This window comes from Culex pipiens, chromosome 3 (genome assembly GCF_016801865.2).
Source record: "Culex pipiens pallens isolate TS chromosome 3, TS_CPP_V2, whole genome shotgun sequence".
NCBI lineage: Eukaryota > Metazoa > Arthropoda > Insecta > Diptera > Culicidae > Culex > Culex pipiens.
The window spans coordinates 177456522-177473469 of NC_068939.1; the positions used below are offsets into that span (position 1 = coordinate 177456522).

Here is a 16948-nt window from a genome sequence, read left to right on the forward strand (position 1 = left end):
GGTTTTTTGTGAAAATTTTAGTACATAAAAAAACTCTAATTAAATGAAAAAGCTTACAAAATATTGCCTCGTTTGATACCTATATTGGAATTTTGGAAAATTTAAGTATTTTCGAAAAAATATGGTGTTTTGTAAAATTTTAGTTTTTAACTAGACGACGAAGGAAGGCACTAATCTATTAAAGAATAGAAACATGTTAGAATTTATATTTCTCCAAACAAAAATAAATTTAAATTTTTAAGACACTAATTAGTTGAACATCTGCAGCAAATGACTTGCTCTGCATAAGAAACAAAACGTTTCAAACACACAGCTAATCAAATGTCCTTTCTGATGCATCTTCTGCACCGATGACAGCGACCATCAATCGAAGTAATTGTCTCCGGAGGGAAAATGCAACGAAATGGGCCAAGAAACGTCCGACAGCTGCGAGCACACTCGCAAAAAGTGATTGCACGTAACACAATCGTTAACCATCGCCATCATCATCATCGAAAGTGCATCTGAACTGCATAGTGGGTAAAAATAGCTAAAAATTGCAGATATATTTTTTTAATTGTAATTGATAAATTTTATTCAGTTTAAACAATTCAAAAATTTTACATAACCCAAGTAACATTTTTTTCCAGGAGTTCTACAAGAGCTCTTCCAGTTAGCTACAGCATAGCAATTTGGACCGCGGTAGGATAAAATTATCTTCAAAACTTCTTCAGGAGTTTGGAAGAGTACTTGAAGAGAGTTTTATCCTACCGCGGTCCAAACTGCTATGCTGTAGCTATCTTGAAGAGCTCTTGTAGAACTCCTGGAAAAAAATGTTACTTGGAAATTTATGTTTTGTGCATTTTTCTATCCACCATGCACCGAATCGATCTCGTTCCCATCAAAGCGACACATTTGGGTCATCGGCGATAAAGGCGATGCGTTCCAGAGGGACCACTTTCCGGAATCAGTTTTCCTGTTGCTCGGCGGCCCTTTTGATTTTCCGCCACCGATGCATCCGTCAACTCATCAGCCGGCGATGACGGATTGTGCGCCTGGCTGCTGGGACTCGCAGTCCAAAAGCTGAAATTGGATGATTTATTGACGTGTGGCAAAAGGCTGGCCATTTCCCGAGGACGGCCGAAAGAATGGATCCAATTACGGGGACTGTTTTTGATGGTTGATGCGTTTGTGGTGTGGTGTATTTCGATGGTTTCGATGTGCTGTGAACATTTCAATCGACTGGTTGAACACAATTTTCTGTGAGAAGTTTGTTAAAAGCTGAGTTCTACTCGAAATATTAACTCTGAAAAAACGTCGTTCCTTTAAAAATGAAAAAGTCATGTTGAGTTTGCCTTTAATCAGTTCACCTGCCTCGCCAGCAAGCCAACTATGGAAATGCCTTAATCCAACAAATAGCAGACAAAACAACCCTCAATTATCTCTCAATCCATAATCCAACCCCCCTGCCCTCCCCCCTCAATCCCATTGTTATTCAGCATGTTCGTTAGGGTAGTTTGGCCGAGCGTGAAAAACACGATGTTGTACAAGCGTTTTCCTGTCAGGGAGGGCGGAAAGGCCTCTTCTTGTTCAGGCGATTTCCTGCGGAACACAGAGGCCTGATGGAAATACAACCAGTCGAAAGCGACAAATGTTTTACCATCCCACCCCACCCACGCCACTGCAAAGCTTGTTGGAGCTTGAAAATTGCGCGATTCTCGCGATAATCTAAATGTTTATTCAGTTGAGACAAATTTCATTACTTTTTAAACACTCCAGAATTGACTAGGGTGGTGAGTGCGCTCTCGTCCAGCCTTGGGTGAGAAGTGCACGGTGGGAGCTGTTTTTGGTCAAAATTTAACTCGAAAATAACAACTTTCATAACTTATACAATACATCATTTTTATTGAAACCAAAATCAACAGCTTTAAAGAAAATAAAAAAATTCGAGCAGCTGTCCCCATTTTAAGCCAGCTGTGAAAATTGTGAAAGCGTCTTCCATCTTGTTTTTTTCTCTTGTCCAAAGAAAATTTCTCTTCCTCGGAAAACACTTCCCAACGCTGGCGCAGTATCAAACAGTACAACAAAGAGGAGAAAACGAGCCAAATCTTCTGCTTCGTCCTGCAAAGTTGTAAAATTGGATTGATAAAACTTTTATGATCATACGGAGGCAAACGGCAGCACCAGCAGCAGCAATATCTTGTCCCTCGCTGTAGCTCTGGTAATAAGTTTCATTTAATAAAAGCGATATTTAGTTTAATTGGCGCAGAATTGAGTTGTCAAAGTGTGCTCCTCCTTCTTCTTGTGCTCGATGCGGCAATTGGATTTGAGTGTTGTTTTAAGTGCTGCTGATCTTGGCCCGGCTACACGCTTGATGATGGAGCTGTGATTTTTGCTCTCGGACGTCCTTCAGGAAATTGGAAAAAAGGAGGATAGGAAACTTCCAGTTTGGCATGCATCGTTCCAACTCGGCGATGAGATTATAAAGTTGAATTCATTATTTTTGAATTTCTAGATAGCAAAAATTTCTCAATAAAATATAAAAAACAAGGCCTAGAATTTCTAAAAAGCAAAAAAAAAAATGTGTTTGAAGCTCTCTTGAAATGTTTGGTTGGATACAAAAAAAATGAAGAGTTGCACAGCGATTTCAATTATTTCCACTTTAAATTATAAACACTAATTCAAGATCAAAAATATGCCTTTTTAACCTACACAGCTAAAAAAGGAGTAATCCAGCTGCGTGTAAAAGGCCTGGCTGTAAAATAAATATTGCATTATTTTATGCAAATTTAGGTAATTTTACACCCTGAAATATGTAGCCCATCAGTATGGGAAACCTACTTGACCGAAATGTCAAGCTCATATATGCGTTTATCCTTACAGCTTTACATCGCACAGTGTTCGGAATGGCAAAATTAAGTGGAATAAATTGATAACTCCTTTATTTGACGTCCTAGCGAAATGGTGTCTTCGGAAGAGTTGTTGTACTTGATAAGGGCTATCTTTTGAAGTTATTGACATACAGGGTGACGACCTTCCAGGGTGTCAACCAAAAACTAACTTTGTTGGATGACGTTGTAGGGCTTTGGTGTCTTCGACAAAGTTGTAGAGGAGAAAATTTCATGAAAGTTTGTCGAAGGCGCCAAATTTGTAGCTCTTAATCTACTCGAGATATACGTCATTTTTGCAAAAATGGTCCAAAAAGCACTTTTTTGGTGATAACTCAAAATGTTAGCATTTTAGCGGCCTACTATGTTCCGAAGAGTTGTTTAAGACATAAAATTACACATCTTTGCCAAAGACAGCAAAATGTTTTGAGCCTTTATTGAGGAGTTATAACCATTTTTAGGTGATTTTGAGCCTATTTTCAAGTTGCTATGTTTTCAAAATGGCGCATTTTGGCGCAAAACCGAACAATGCACCTGAAAGTACTCACTTTCAACTACATTTCCTGAAAATATCTCCGTGTCTATCGGTGTCTATTTTTAGATACCTCAATTTGAATTTGACTGTTTTTAATCAATTTATTTATAATTTTTAAGTGGAATCTTATTGAAAACGTGGTAATAATCGGTAAAATGAAGGGTAAATTGATCGATTTTTATGGAAAATACTTTATTTATGAAAAAATACGACAACCTTTCTGAATTGACCAAGTATAAAAGAAAATACTTAATTTCAAATACGAACAATTACTTAAAATTTTAACTTATATAAGTTTTGGGCTTAATATGTTTTTATTCATAATTTTAGAATGTGTGTCATAATTAAAGCATAAATAATGTATTTTCCATAAAAATCTATCAATTTACCATTCATTTGACCGATTATTACCACGTTTTCAATAAGATTCCGCTTAAAAATTATAAATAAATTTATTAAAAACCGTCAAATTCAAATTGAGGTATCTAAAAATAGACACCGATAGACACGGAGATATTTTCAGGAAATGTAGTTAAAAGTGAGTACTTTCAGGTGCATTGTTCGGTTTTGCGCCAAAATGCGCCATTTTGAAAACATAGCAACTTGAAAATAGGCTCAAAATCACTTAAAAATGGTTATAACTCCTCAATAAAGGCTCAAAACATTTTGCTGTCTTCGGCAAAGATGTGTAATTTTATGTCATAAACAACTCTTCAGAACATAGTAGGCCGCTAAAATGCTAACATTTTGAGTTATCACCAAAAAAGTGCTTTTTGGACCATTTTTGCAAAAATGACGTATATCTCGAGTAGATTAAGAGCTACAAATTTGGCGCCTTCGACAAATTTTCATGAAATTTTCTCCTCTACAACTTTGTCGAAGACAACAAAGCCCTACAACGTCATCCAACAAAGTTAGTTTTTGGTTGACACCCTGGAAGGTCGACACCCTGTATGTCGATAACTTCAAAAGATAACCCTTATCAAGTACAACAACTCTTCCGAAGACACCATTTGGCTAGGACGTCAAATAAAGGAATTATCAATTTATTCCACTTAATTTTGCCATTCCGAACACTGTGCATCGGTCTGATGGCCGAGTGGGCTAAGGCGCCAGTCCTTACTGTTGGTGCTGGGTTTGAATCCCGTCGGTTGCAACTTTTTTTTTGTGTTTTCAAAAAATGTACATGCAGTGTGTAATATTAAGTGTTTATTTTGACGAAGGTGATGTGCATGCTTTTGCATGCGATTTTACTATCGGATTTTTTGCTGTGTAAACTTTTCATTCAAAGAGCTTTAACTTGAGGACGGGAAATTTTGTTAAACATAATGTCAAAGACATTTTGATTGAAAAAATCATTTTATTTTTGCAAATTTGCATTAATGATTTTTGAAATCTTTTAAGAGCGCATCTATATATTTAAAAAATTTCGACGGTTTTGTTCGAACGCGCATCAATTCAATACGGAGCGTCGGATCGAGGTGCTTTTTGTTGCGTTGGGTTCGTATAAGTCCAAGGAAGGTTCTTACGCTAACTAATTGACACTTTGGCCACTCTGGAACCGATTCCGGAGCATCGGAAAATTGCATAGAGAAAGTTACGTAAAATCAAATTTTGATCACAGGAGGCTGAATAAGCAAAAAGCTCAAAACGTCAAAATACGAAAAAGGAGACAAGACGAAGTTTGTCGGGTAAGGCTTGTTTTGTTTATTTTCAAAAAGTCTCAAATCAGTGATATTATTTTGTCAATTTTTCTCTGTGTCTGAAATATTCTTAAACATATTGAAAACCAAAAATGTGAATTTTTTTTTTAAATTTAATTATTAATAATTAATTTCACCAATGTTTTCTTCGAAAAATTGGACTTTTTTGAAATAAATATTTTTTGCCCCGTGATGTTTCGGGCCGACGTTAAAGGCGGGAGACTAAAATATGTGCCAGCCTAAACAGGTTTTAGCCCTATAATTTTGAAAAAATTTTGTTAATCAGTGTATGCAATAGGGTATTTTAACCATTAGTGGACCCCCTAGTAGAGCCGAAGCACATTTTTCACAAATTTTCAATATTTTAAGCACTTTTTCATAACCCTTTGTACAAAACAATGAAAACTGAAGTCTTTCGAACAATTTTGACTATTTGTTTCATCAGTTATTTGTTTTTGAGCAGAAAAATAGCCAATTGAAAAAAAAGTTTTTTTTGCCTGTTGTGGACCCCCTTTTCCTATAGTGGACCCGGGTCCATAATCCGATTGTGGACCCGGGTCCACTATAGGCAAACTGTTATTTTTATACCAAATTTAACCGATATTTGATGTTTTGATGCATGGTGTAGGTCTAATGATAGATATAATGAATAAAAGATGGATTTTGCTCACTTTTCATCATAAACAAATATTTTTGGTTAACAAATTTGGCTTTAAACAACAAAAAACCAAACATACATTTAAACACATTTATTTCTGAAAAAGATCAGAGAAAACGTCTCAAAAACCACTGTAAACATAACAATAATTTAAAAAAAGTAATCTTGATGCAAATTTTTCCATATTAATTACATAAATGGTTGACCGATACTAAACAATAGAATTGTTTACAGTTGCTGATAAAACCACGCATGTTTGTTGGAAAAAAATGTTTTGTTATTGATTTGTTATTATAAAATCTCATTTCAAACTGCAATTATGGTGCTTCAGTTAAGTACAATTAACTATAGTTTTGATTAATTATAAATTCTTACGGCTTCAGGTACTTTTAACATGAAAACAGCTATATTTATACTCATAATTGAAAAAATATGCGTTAAGGTTGATAACAACAAGCATTTATTGTATATTTTAGAGAAACTTTTGCTTGAATACACAGTTTTCATCATTTTTGAAGGTTTAATTAACAGGGGTCCACTTTTGGAAAAGTTTGGATTTTCGTTGTCCTATATTGGACCCCCATAATTTTTGCCAGAAAATTGCATTTCTTCGCTTTATATTAGTAAATATCCTTAAACTTACATTACTTCGACTTGCTGAAGTTAAATAGTCAGTAAAAAAATGATTAGATGGTTAATTCAATCATAAAATATAAATGCAGTTTTGTTGTGAAAATGCTAGTGGCCATGGCTGATTTCAGATGTCGAACTCAAAACACTTATTTTGGTGAAAAGGACAATTCAATGTCAGTCAACATTGTTCTAAATGATGCTGAACATGCCAAATAAAAGATTTGTAGACAACAACACGCTTGAAATTGTGATTTTATTGAATTTTCCATTAAAAACCCTTCAGAGGGTCCACTATAGGAAAGGGGTCCACTAATGGATAACGTACCCTATAAAAATTGTCAATTGAATTTCTTAAAATGTTCCCACAATTTTCCAAGATGGACAATAAATTGCTTCAATATCATCCATAAACCATGATGACCTTTAGCTGTCGTCATCGATTCCGCTGGTAACAACCGCGCCCATTAACAATTTAAGTGCGGTGTGGAATCGATGAAGGTCAGTTTCTGAAAATAAACCTTACACCGGAAAATGCCATCAATGACCGGCGGGCGGACACCAGTCGAGGATCCAATAATGAAATACCGGATTGATGTCATGACGACCTAGAAAGTGGACTCTCACCTGGCGAGGACACTTCGCAGGGCAGCGTGATGGTGTCACCGACGGCAAACTTGAACGCCTCGGACCGGGTGATGAAGAGGGGCTCCGCTTTGTTCAGTATCTGGCTGGCTGCTTCACCTGCGGGGGGTGGGGAGGGAGAAACGGAGAAAAATCGATCACTTTCATGGCTGTGGGCAAGAAAAATAGAAGGCTTCATTCGGGAAATTGATTTATTTTTAAGAGATTGAAGCTTTTCTTGAAATTATGCACTCTGAAAAAATCACGAATGAAGTGTTATCAGCAAAAACTCAAATGGTATAATGAACGATAAGCTCGGCTCAGCTGCAGAATCTTTCCAGAAGTGGATTAAAAGCATCACTTTTCCGTACAATCAGGCGCTTTTATTTATGAGCTTGCAGTTTTAATTGGCATCGTTTGCATCCGGAGTGCACCGTCCCACGGACGAGGGCAGTCTCGTCTTCTCAGTTCCAGCTTTGAACTTTCCCGAAAGATGGATCTCGACAAGGAATTGCACCGTTTCCGAGGGGAGATTCAAGGGGCACGTAGTATCGCAACACTATTTTTTTGTTCTAGTTTCTCAGCAATTGAGAATGGGAGGAAAAAGTGTCAAAGTTCTAAGCGAAGCAAAAAAGAAAAAGCAGAAACAGAGAGTGCGAAATTATGCCAGATGAAATAAGTTTCTCTTCTTGGTAATTATAAATCAGTGATGGAGTACTGTTTAAGTTTTTTTCCTTTTTCTTGTATCACCTTTAATGAGTGTGTGATGACTGAACAACCTAGAAGGATGGATGTTTGCGTGACCAGAAAGAATATGGAAATTTGTAATATGCGTAATATTGTATGTTTGGACCTTTTGAAATAATAGTCTTAACTAAAGAAAAATTTAAAACAATTTTTTTCGAAGAAATCGGAAAATTTCACGAATGTTTCATATTTTAACATTGAATTTCGGGTCATTAGTTGCTGAGATATCGACATTAGAAACTGGTGGGTTGTTTGAGTGAGACTTAGAAAACTTCAATTTTCGTGTTTCTTTTTCTTTAAGCCGCTGTATCTCAGCAACCAGAGGTCCAATCTTCAATGCCTCTTTGACAATTTTATAGCGAATTTTCTGTACTTTTCAAAAAATATTTTCAGAAATTATCACTAATGATCACTATTTTTAAAATTAGAAAAACTGCAAATATTTTGCTGAAATTCAATTTTCGGTGGCAATATTTTAAAAAATCTGTGAAATACTTTTCTATAGAAAATTCAATTTTACATTGAAAATTTGTTCAAAAAAATTTAATGTATGGAAATCTAAGTTTTTCCAATAATCACCATTTTTTCAAAAAATCATAATTTAACGGCAGAATTTTTGACCATACTTCTCTATGGCTCAAAAGTTGTGGCTTTTGGTCCCCTTAAACATATCAAAAAATCTCGAAAATCAAAAAATAAATATTTTGGGAAATTGAGTTTTTGGGGAAAAAAAAAGTTGATTAAGAAATCGGCATTTTTTTTCCGTGTAACTATTTTTTCTTGATATTTTTCAAAAATGCCTACACTTTTCCCGAAGACACCAAATTGATCAGAAAATTCATTCGAAAGTTACAGATTTTCGAATATTTACGTACAATTTTTGTATGAACAGCTGCCAAAATAATATGGAAACTTGTACGGTCGTAGGGAAGGCCTCCACAAAGTTTAAGCCAAATCAGAAAATACAAAAATTACGATTTCGGTCGATTTCGTAGAGAATTGCTTCTTTACAACCCAACCCCGCCCCTAGGTGGGCTTCGACCTAAAAGCTCACCAAAATTAAATTTATTAGCCAATTTTTGCTCTTCGAAGAGCATTGGAAAAAAAAACTCTTCAAATAAAAGTTGATTTTAGATATGGTTAGACTTGTTTTATGTGACCTTAAAAATTTAATTTTGGCATGGTTTTTACTATTGTTTCCTATATATTTTAAGTAAAAATAAGCATGCATGTATCTTTTTCTGTAATGTCCCAGACAATGACTCCAATATTAACCTAAACAAATTAAAATGAAAATAAAACAAGACAAACAAGAGAACTAGAGAAAGTAATTATATTCGTGGAACAAAAGTTGCTCAAAAAGAGAAGAAAAAGAAAACATTCGAAAAAAAAAATGAGAAAGGCCTTACCAAAAATAAAAAAAAAATTGAGTATTTTTTAAAAGACATTTTAGGTAAAAAGCAAATTAAATTTCAAGTTATAATCCCATCCTCTCCTCTCCTTTTCATTTGAAAAAAATAGGGAACAAAATTTTGTTTTATTTGAATAGATTTTTAAATTCAAAAACCATGCACAATTGAATGTAAACTGTAAAAATACATTACATGACGTTCTTTTTATATATATTTTTTTTTTTTATAATTTTTTGATCAGAGCAGAAATAAAAAATGTGGGAACAAAGATCTCAAAAACATTTTTTTCTTTGTACATTCAATGATATTTTAACAGCAGCACAACTGTTATCAAATATAAAGCATTTTTTTCCATCAACATTTTGAAGCTTTTTTTTTTAAGCTAGACTTAAAATTGAGAATTTTGTACAAGGTAAAATTTATATAGATTTTTTTAAAGAACTGCTAAATTTTCATTTGAATTAATACGAGAAACTCATAAGAATTGAAAAAAAGTTTTTCATAAGAATAGCCCAAGTTTAATAAAAATAAAAGATTCTAAAAAATAAATTCAAACCTTTTCAAATTTCCTTCAAAGCTGAGCAATTCTCACGAATGCAAAGTTTTGATAGCCAAATCATTTTTCTTAATTTAGGCCTCCCTCTTCAATATTATCTCAAAAAAAATATTTCAAAAACTTAAAAATTGTATTGAAAATATTCGTGCAATCAACAAAAAACAATTGAAAATGCATTTTCATGCGTTGATAATTGTTATTTCAGCATTATGATTTTTTTGTATAATTAAAATGGACAACCGTTAAATATTTTTGATCTTAAAAAAATCTTATAAAATCGTAAAGATTGATTTAATAAAAAAAATTATAATAATTTTCAATTTCCAGCCAAATGCTTTATTTATTGTTTATCGATTGTAAGTTTGATGCTACTGTTTGTTTTTTCGAAATATCGTTAAATTCTTGATTATATTTTTTTTTTCTAAAATGTGGCGTCTATTTTCAATGGATCCAAAAAACAAAATTTGTTAAAAAAAAACAAAAGAAATGTTTTCCAATGCATTAAAAATTGTTAACCGATTGTTGAAGATATTTAAAAATAATAATGTTTATTTTGCAATCTGCTGTTATTTTATAAATTTTGTCATTCAATGAATTTTTGCTGTATTTTTTAACAAGAAAAAAATTTATTGTTTTTTTGTACTAAAAAGCTTAAATAGTTTCTAGATCAACACTTTTCAATGATTGTGCAGCAGGGAACTAATAAATTTGAAATCCAAAATTTCAAAACACAAAATAATTTCAAGCAAATTTTTGTTTTTTTTTAATATTTCAGGCATTTTAGAGATTATTGTATATGAATCTTAAATAAATTCTAATACTAACAACTATCGCGAGAAACGTATCAAATCAGATAAAGCCCCCACCTCCCTCCAAAAACCTCTTCCCAAACGATGGGAAAACTTCAATCAAACCATCACGGAGAACGGTATTCCTCAGGGGGGAGGCTGGTCCGACCAACCCGGGGTATGTCCTCGGGGCGCGTCGCTCCAGTGGGGCACTCTGTCGTAGTACGGTGGCATCGCCACCGGCAACGGAATGAAAAATAATCTCCCCTAGTAATGAGGGATTGCCAGTGAGCCAGCCAGCCACCATCAGAACCAGCAGCAGCCAAGTAGCAGTCGCAACACGAAGAATAATTTATCAACGTCTCGCTAATGGGCTTCGGTGGGAAGTTGGGGGAGGGGAGGTGGAGTGCTACAGGGAAAATGCTGGAAAAATGGTGATTGTTGTGAGTTATTTGCATAAAGACGACGAAGCAACTGGACCGCGGCGAAGAGAGGGCGAGCTACGAGTTCAGATCCTGGGAAACTTTGTCGATACAGGAGGCCGTTGGTGGGAGGTGGGGAGAAGTAGATTATCTATCACTGACTGTGGAAATGCTTCACTGAACAGAACAAACTAAGATAATTAGTTTGACTGGTGGAGGGGAACAGGAAAAAAATAAAAAAGAACACATTTAGTTACCCGTGGGAGGGGCGGGTTGTTTGAGGAAGGGACACAGGTGATGATGAATTGATTTTGATGTTTAATAAATTACAAGCTCAGGGAAAATCAAGTCTTCTTTATGTTGGAAGGTTGACCATTAGAGCAATCAAAAAGTACAATATTTCGAAAAATGATAGCAAAATTGGCTATTTCAATTTTATTGTACAAATTTTTGTAGAAACATTCAAGATTTGCTTGTTAAATATTGTCAGTTGTGAAAAAATGCAACTGCCCAATACGGTGACAACAAAAATGGGGAATTATAGAAAATTGTTGATCGCAAATCGGTTGACGTTTAGGGGTTACTATTGAAAGTTGAAGTTTGTTTTTTTTTCGGAAGGTGGTGTAAATTGTATCAATTTAGCCAAGACAAAAATTTCAATGTGAAATTGACCGCTCCACAATTTTGTCAAAGAGTGCAAAGCGATCCAACGCAGTATAGCTTTCCGATACTGTTATTTTTTGGCAATGCAAAGCAGGCCGTTTTGTCATACGAGAATTCAAGAAAAATAGTAGTTTATGCAACAAGTTGCAAAAAGAGGATTTTTTCAGCACGAGTCGTACATTTATCCAACGAAGTTCACCGAAATTTTTTGTCAAATTTTCATGCATTTTGTCAATAAATCGTTTAAATCAAAAAAATGTTGAAAAGTGTTACTTTTAGAAACAAGTGCTGAAAAGTTCAACTTTTCAACTCCCATTTCAGTGCTGAAAAGTAGAACTTTTCATCATTTATTTTGAAAAGTGTTGCTATTCGATTCTGTTATTTTTGGTACAGAAAAGTGGGCTATTTCGTCGTTCAAGAATGGCAGGAAAAGTAAGAAGTTTCACGACGGAATTGCAAAATAGTAGTTTATGCAACAAGTTGCAAAAAGAGGATTTTTTCAGCACGAGTCGTACATTTATCCAACGAGGTTCACCGAGTTGGATAAATACGACGAGTGCTGAAAAAATCAAGTTTTGCAACGAGTTCCATACAACATTTTTTGCAATTTCAAAAAACACCCATTGAGTGAAATTTTAAGTCGAATTTTCATGTATTTTGTCAATAAATCGTTTAAATCAAAAAAAATTTGAAAAGTGTTACTTTTCGAAACAAGTGCTGAAATGTTCAACTTTTCAGCACCCATTTCAGTGCTGAAAAGTAGAACTATTCAGCATTTATTTTGTAAAGTGCTGCTATGCAATTCTGTTATTTTTGGTACAGAAAAGTAGGCTATTTCGTCGTTCAAGAATGACAGGAAAAGTAAGTAGTTTCACGACAGAATTGCAAAAAAGTAAGTTTCATAACCAATTTGACAAAAGAATTATGTTCATTTCATGATTTCCTTTGTCATTTCTAATTAATTTTAACAATGTCATTTTTTTCGTATTGGCTATGGCCGAGGTCAAGGAGGATAAAAATAATTAAATTTCAAGCCTGATTATCTGAATTGCAAAATAAAAAGTATCATCATTACATTTATGGTACAATCAAAAATTTCCGAAAGATCAATAAATTTATTTTAAAATAATCCTTAACTTTTTTACTTTTACTTGAAGTTTCAAGATTTTTTTGGTATTTTCAGAGATAAAAAAGCTTAGTGTAATGAAAAATGCCTAATTTATTGTTTTACAAGATATTTGGAAAAGTTTACAATAGATTTTACCATTTTATTTTTTTAATAGCAAATATAAATTTCGATAAATTATTAACGATAAATAAGGCGTTTTTCATCACATTAAGCTTTTTTTTATCTCTGAAAATATCTAAAAAATCTTGAAACCACAAGTGAAAGTGAAAAAATAGGATTTTATCGATCTTTCATAAATTTTTGATTGAAATATAAATGTAATGATGATACAATTTGTTTTAAAATTCAGAAAATCAGGCTTGGAATTTAACTTTTTCTTATCCCTCTTACCCCCCTATACGTGAAATCAGATTTGCAATGACCTTAACAACAAAGTACAATATGTCTTTCAATTTAATAAAAAAAAATAGATTTTTTTTTAGTCCTGACTTTCTTTGTTGGCAGTGCTTTTCAAAATAAATAAACTTTCAAACGTTAAATTGAGATTGTTAACATCCTCATTTAAAAGCTTGAAGATCAGAAGACGCCTTTTTTACAACTTATTTCTTAAATTTTTCAAGTACTGAGTAGTTCTCTGCGATTCGCAATTTTTTGACGGATTGTTTATTTTAATTTTTTGATTTGGATGAAACTTTGTCTAAGCATTCCCTATTAGGGCGTCCAATTTTTTCGGGTTTTGAATTTCCCGGGAAACGGGAAAAATATTTTGAGAATCCCGGGAAATTTTTAAAACAGTAATAAAATCCTTGTTTTCATTATATTTGTTATGTTTTTCAAACTTAAATCATAGAATAAGCTCAATACTGTTAATTGGTGATAAGCTACACTTCAATCTGGACAAGGACAGCAGTCTTTAAATAGTTTAAAACACATTTATTTTTTTTGTTCTCTGATGTGCTTTGGAATTTAAAAAACCACATTTTTTGTATATTTTATTTATTTATTTATTTATTTATTTATTTATTTATTTATATAACATGACTACAAAAGCTCAAACAATTTCCATTTTTCTAATAAAACGAGAAAGGAAAACAAATAAAAATATACTAGAGAATGAAACACTTTGGATAAGTTTAGAATTTAATGTTATATATTTAAAACATATTTTAAAAATTATCTTTATGTCACTACCGCCAACTGGGGACAATCGGGACTGCATGAATTGGAACAGGAGATTTTAGAGCAATAAATTTGGAAATCGGTGTTATAATTGTTTTGTTCTGTTCCAGTTGTAACAGAAATCAATAAAAAAAAATCAGAACATTTTGTCCTGATTTTTTTCCAGATGCCGGTTTTTGATGAAAAATAAAATTATTTTTAAATATAATATTTTTTTAAGTTTAAAATAATAAATATACGTGATCATAATACTAAGTCTTTTTTAACAATTAATAAAATTTAATAGACAATATTTTAGGCGCAAAGCATTTTGCGGATCTTTTAAACCAATGTTAAACAATATAATTTCAACAATTTTCCCTAATAAGCCAAATTAATGCTGATATATGCCGAATACAAATTGTTATGCTTTAATATTCTTATCGATTACTAAGTATTCAACTGTTCATTTATTTCTACAACCAAATCTTAATTTCTAGACCAATTTTTGATTTGTTTACAGTTTCGGGGCAAAAAAATTAAAAAAATGTAAAAATTGAAATAACAAGCCATGGTCTCAACATTTGAATAAAAAAAAGTGTTTTAAAGTGCATTTTACACCTGCCCAATTGTTTTGCAATTATCAGTTTTCAAAATATCCAAGTATTAAAGAGATTTTTTTTTCGCCGAAAAAAAACTGGTGTTGTACATTGGAATTCCACAAAAATTGAAAGTATTTTTGATCGATTCCAGGCATGCTAAATATGATTTTAAACGCAAGAAAATGCATTTCTTATTGTTTTCAGTTGGTAAGACTTTTATTTCCTTTCAAATTTTGAAGTTTTTTGAAAAAATATTTTTTTTGCCCCCTGGTTTTTCAAACCGTTTTTGAAGGGGGGGGGGGGGTGACATTATCTTTGAAAAATATTTGCAACGGCCTAATTGGATGTTCTAACAATGGATTTGGCAAGAGATGGAAACATTAAAAAAAAACCTTCTTCATGAAACTAAATCACAGTATGTTTTGTCTTTTGACGTCGAAAAACTTCGCTGCACAAGACAGCTTATCCGTTGTAGATGTACTTAATTATCAGCTCACTGAGAGCTTGGAATTATTCTTTAATAAAATAATAATCGTTGAACTATATATTTTAAACCTTGAAATTACAATCGTATTAACTTTGATACTTAAAAAAGTCTTAATTTAATGTTGTCACAATATCCAGCTAATCTTTCCACGAAACTTTAATTACAACTTGTTTTTTTCCCAACCCCCCTTCTATTTGCTGCCCCTCCCAAATGTGTTAATTACAAAATTCAATAATGGCCCACGCTGTGCTTTACTTTACGGGACCCTTTTTCCGGTAAACGGGACACATCCCAGGAAAAACAGAAAATCCTTTTTTTTTTGCTCTCCAACTCAGCCTGACAATGACATCGAGAAAGCTCGCACAGCAATGTTCGTGAAACATTTTACAGTTGAGGTTTTCCGACTTCGTTTCCGTTTTGGAAATTTACAAATGCAAAGTTTATTTGTAATTAAACAAAAGAAAATTATTGTCGGAAAACCGGAAATTAGATCCACCCAATTTGACAAAATAGTTAAAACTAATATCATAAAACAGCGAACTCGAATTACTCTAATTTCCGATAAACAACCTCTATTTCAAACCTGGTCACAATCGCACCAACCTTCCAACCTTTAACCAGTCCGACCACAAATGTCAGTGCACTTTTCTGTTGCATTAGTGTGAAGTACACACTGACCCTGGCCCAAGGGGAGGGGGCCAACTGTGGGCAGCTAATGTCCACGTTGACACGTCCCCTGGTCACAAGTGGACACTTAAAAAAAGTTTTGTTTTGAGATTTACGTTGAAAAATGCAAATTTGGCTGAATTTTTCCCTAAGTGATTCAGGTTAAATTTAATAAAATTTTAGTACAATTCTCGCAAAATAAAACATTTTTGACGTGTTTGAATAAAAATAAGCTCAAAGAAGAACCAACGCAAAGCCACAACTAAAGCCAACTCCTCCTCGGTCCCCGAGGGTTTGTTATTCCGGTGGAATGCTGCAACGGGCAGAGCTTGCAGGAGGTTGGAGCAAATATAAACATGTCCTTTTTATCCCGGGACACTCGTCCGGTGGCGCTTGCAACTATGTACATGTGAAATGGCCAATGTCCAGGACTTTTGCTGATAAGCCCTCTCTACGTATGCCGCACTGTTGGGGACGAACTTTTTCCGAGGAGGTGCAGGTCTCGGAGTTTGGTTGAGACTTGGGCAAGATCTGGGGGCTGGTAACTGTGTGTATCCCTTTGTTAATTACCCATGGCAGGATGTGGTGTGATACCTAGAAAGGTTGCTCAACTCATTTGTTACGATTTTGTTTTCCGACAGTCACCCCACGGTGGACTTTTGGTGGAAAAGTTTTTCTCTGTTTTTCACCTCGGATGCTGTCCCCTGTCCGGTGGGAATGGTCATTGTGGATTGTTGTAGTCGAGCGAAACGAAAAGTTTTCTCGAGTAATCAGCGTTGATTAAAGCTGGCTTGATGTAATTAAATGGCGCTGGATAACATTTTGTTCTCTTGAAAGTTTGTTTAGTCAAACTTATTCGCAAAAAAAAACCTCTCCACTTTGAATACCAATACATCTCTTTCACAAATCGATCGGAAAAAGGGACAAAACCGGCCCCAAAATTATGCATACATCAGACCTGATTACCTGTATCACAAACATTCCGGAACTTCCCGTCACTCGATACTCCCAGAGTTTATCCCTTTCCTCTTCCCCCAGAACGAGACCGCAATCAATATTTGGCCCCAAGGCAAGTTTCCCCATTCTGAGGAACCGCACTCAACTTCAATCATTTCCGTGGCACGTCGACTTCGTCATCGTCGTCGCCGGTCGTCAACCAACCCGCCAGACCGACACGGAATAGAGAGTTCATCGAAGTTAAGCTGCTCTCTCTGTTCCGATATCGCCCCCCGTTCTCGTTTCAAAACAACCATAAGTGGATTTTGTCCTCGGGAAAATATGGTGCACAAACACACTCACAC

General features: G+C 34.2%; 1 protein-coding gene across 1 annotated transcript in view; it reads right to left on the reverse strand.

The window, feature by feature from the left end:
• The window catches only part of LOC120432351 (hemicentin-1-like), a 295990-nt gene that overhangs the window by 106872 nt on the left and 172170 nt on the right, over window positions 1-16948 (reverse strand). Inside the window, exon 3 of the mRNA XM_039597537.2 lies at window positions 7021-7137. Within this exon, the coding sequence (XP_039453471.1) occupies window positions 7021-7137 (117 nt within the window). The remainder of the gene's footprint in view (window positions 1-7020; window positions 7138-16948) is intronic.